The following is a 3,432-nucleotide window of genomic DNA, read 5'->3' as shown; positions in this document are numbered from 1 at the left end:
TCAGCAGTGGAAACTGGGCACATTAACAGTAGTCCTTGAGGTGGAAGAGGCAATAGCTTCACCACATATTCATCCCCACTACCCATCAATTCAATAAAACAAACCAGCCATGGATTCCAGTGCAAACTGTGGGCCTGTTTTTTCCTGTCCCATTCTGCTTTGATATATATAGAGAACAGGATGAGGTCCCTCATCATTTGAGCTTGCAAAGAAGGCGGCAACGAACTGACTGCTCCTGCTAGACTTTAAAAATATTTCAGCAATTCACACACACTACACCTCCAAAGGAAATGTTACCTTTTCTTTTGCTCCCACCACCACCCAAACTGTCCAGCCTTGAAGTTCAAAGAGGATACATAGCCTCTTTTGCCTTCCAGCTTTACCAAGCCCAGAAAAAGTATAAAAAAAAAAAAAAACAAACAAAACAAAAAACCCAAAACCCCAAAAACACCTTGGATTTTTTTTTCTCCCACTATTTCTAATACTGTCAGAATTCCTAAGTCAGAATTTTTATTCTTGAGGTATTTCCCCTGAACCATACTGTCCTGGTAAGAAAGTGAACTGTGACAGCTAATTGCTATGTTTCCTTTCATACAGTTTTCCCATTACATTACAAATTCATTGACAAATTGAGGAGCTAGCTCCACCAGAGCAGCAACAATACATAGAACTGTCATGAAAAATTTATTAAGAGAAAGAAATGCTGATGGACTATAAAGATGAGGAAAACCCCCCACCATATTTAACTCAGCAATGAACACAGAAATTACAACTCTACTGTTTTAAAGTAATTTTTAGACATAGTCCGTTCAGCACTTTTATGCTGCCTCAAACTTCAAATCAGCAAGGTACACACTTCAGGGTCTTGCCAAATTGTGACATAATCCTAACGCCTCCAGTGCCAGCATGTCAAGCCCTGTCATGCAGCAAGGGAGAACACTCAACACCTCATAGGATCAAGTTCAAAAAGCCTGGAGAGAAGCAGCAGTGAAGGGAGGGAGGCCTGAACCTCAGAGTGTCATGCACATCCCAGCACTCCCCCTCCCCTTTCACATGCAGATCCATGTGGTCTCCACCTGACAAACCTACATTTACAATGCTCGTTGCCTCAAAATTAAACTGTTTCTTATTTCAGCCACATGTTTAAGTCTTGGTTTCCATTTAGCTGGTTTGCCTTTCAGACAGGGATGTCTGAAAACAGTGGTAACAGAAGTATAATGGGTTATAAGAGCCTTAGGAAATACTGAGGAACTTTCAGTGCACAGAGCAGAAGGGAACATCTCCAAGCAACAGCTAGGATCTGGCAACCCAGGCTCCAATCCCGCACTCATCTCCCCCTAAGAACATGCTGACATTCGCTGGAGTTACCAAGGGCTGGGCATGGAGAATGACCCAGCTCCAGACCATTGCGGGACTGGAGCTGTCAAGGGCAATCTTGTAGCCATTGATTGGATTGTGCTCACCTTGACTTCAACTAAAGTCCTTATTATGCAAGTCAGACCCAAGGTTCAGGCCAGAAATAGGGTTTCCCAAACACCTTGAAGAGTGCTGTGGCCATGTCATTTCCAAGTCATTTCTTTCTTGCCAGACAGAAGCCAAGCCTGAATTTATGCATGCTGAGCATGTGCAACTTCTTACAAAATTCAAGAGCTGCAGCTGGGGTCTTGTAAGTCTCACAGCAAATCTGAGGTTAGACAAACTGATTTTGAAGTCAACAGGAGCTGAAAATTTCAGCGCTTTCCTCAGGTGCTCAGAAGACAGATCAGGCCAGTTGAAAACATTTTGCTTCCGCAATTCACACATTTTTACAAAACTGACATTTCTTTCCTGAATACTCATGTTTTAAGTTACCACCCTTGAAACAGCTTAGTTGAAAGTCCTGCCTCATGAGTTAAAATAAGAGTGTACCCCTGTTTATAAGCACTATGAGGGCCTGAAACATAACCCATAGGAGACTGTGTTCAACAGCTTCAATGGATCATACATGAGGCCCAAACTCATGTCTGATTTAAATCTGTAGGAGTATTTGGTCCAGTTTGAAAGAATGAATGGTTTGGAAAATGCAGTTCCTGTAACCCCAAGCTTTGCTCCATGCAAAGGTGTTTGTAAATTTCTGACAATCAATCACCACAGCACAAAGCCACCTTTAGAAGCAAGAAAATAAGAACATCCTCACTACAATCTAACACCAGGAAAAATATTTAGCTGAAACTTTAGGTGCGAATTATACTTGCTTAAGCTAGAACAAAAGGACAAAAACATCAAAATCTAGTAATGTGGAAACAAGGAAGGTTTAGCTCTTTAAAAAGGACAGGAAAGATAGACACTTGAGGTAACAAACAAAAAAATCCAAAATGCAAAAACACATCACACACATCTAAAAATAGCATTTTATACATTTTTTTTGCCAGTGCTTCTCTGAGAGCAAGTTCTTTAAACAGAACTTAACAATTTTACAATTTTTTTTTAAAAAAATATGTCATCCTAAAATAGCCCATCAATCCTTACCCAAACTTTCTGTATTTCTACAAAAATAGATGCACAAAGAGCTACAAAATACTGTATTCCTGAAAGAAGGCGCACTGTAGTCAAGGGAGAGTCTTTTTCCTGACAATTGAGACTGTTCATAAAAATATCAAGCTGAACAAAACAAAACACTGTTAAAAGAGCAGAAAGGAGTTAAGTTGCCCAGTTGCAGCAGGCTCAGATGAGGAAAGAAAGAAAAGTTGGGGTTTTTGTTTTTCTCCAACACTGTGGGACCCATAAATGGCCTTAAAAACAAAAGGCTCAATAGCAAAATCAGAATGGCTGGGTCTTCATCTTCATGAGCGTCCTTTGCCCCGTGTAGAAGGAGTCAACGACTGTTATATCACCCACCCAGCTGCGCTGACTCCAGCTCAAGCTAGTCTTAATTTATATGAACTTCAGAACCAAGAAGTTTCCTTGCTCTTGTCCTGATGCTGTAGACCTACATTTCAGAAAAGAAAAAAAAAAATTAGTATTTCCTCCCCTTCTCCAAGCAACTGAAGTCAGGATAAACAGTTCTTGATAAAAAAAGAAAAAGAAGAAAAAACACTGCAACTTACCAGCCTAGTGGACTTGTTAGTAACATTGCTATTGTTTCTAAATTTTTAGTTTACATGGGATAAGCTTAAACCACGCTTAAGTTTTAGACCGGCTCAAGCATTCCAGAATGCTGATAATATCCTGCATGCTCTTCCTTGTTTTGACCTCATTTGGAGCATGGCATGTCATGACAAAACCCTCCAGCAAGGTCTGCATAGATAATCCAGTATACAACAGAATAATTATTCCTGATAGGGGCCAGCCACAGGCACTAACTGTCTTAGAAAAGGCCTTTGACACTTCAGGATCTCACAGTTTCTGTGGCATTTCACCTTACAGAGGAGAGCAGGAAAAGAATCTTTCCCT

General features: G+C 40.5%; 1 protein-coding gene across 1 annotated transcript in view; it reads right to left on the bottom strand.

The window, feature by feature from the left end:
* Nucleotides 1–2,375: 2,375 nt before the first annotated feature.
* Nucleotides 2,376–3,432, bottom strand: part of VGLL3 (vestigial-like family member 3) — a gene marked incomplete at its 5' end in the record, with an annotated part of 13,270 nt that continues 12,213 nt past the window's right edge. The window contains one exon of the mRNA XM_010139503.1: nt 2,376–2,968. Coding sequence (XP_010137805.1) covers nt 2,925–2,968 — 44 coding nt within the window. The remainder of the gene's footprint in view (nt 2,969–3,432) is intronic.

Source organism: Buceros rhinoceros, unplaced genomic scaffold (genome assembly GCF_000710305.1).
Source record: "Buceros rhinoceros silvestris isolate BGI_N320 unplaced genomic scaffold, ASM71030v1 scaffold33827, whole genome shotgun sequence".
NCBI classification, from domain to species: Eukaryota; Metazoa; Chordata; class Aves; order Bucerotiformes; family Bucerotidae; genus Buceros; species Buceros rhinoceros.
This window is presented reverse-complemented; position numbering and strand designations above follow the sequence as displayed.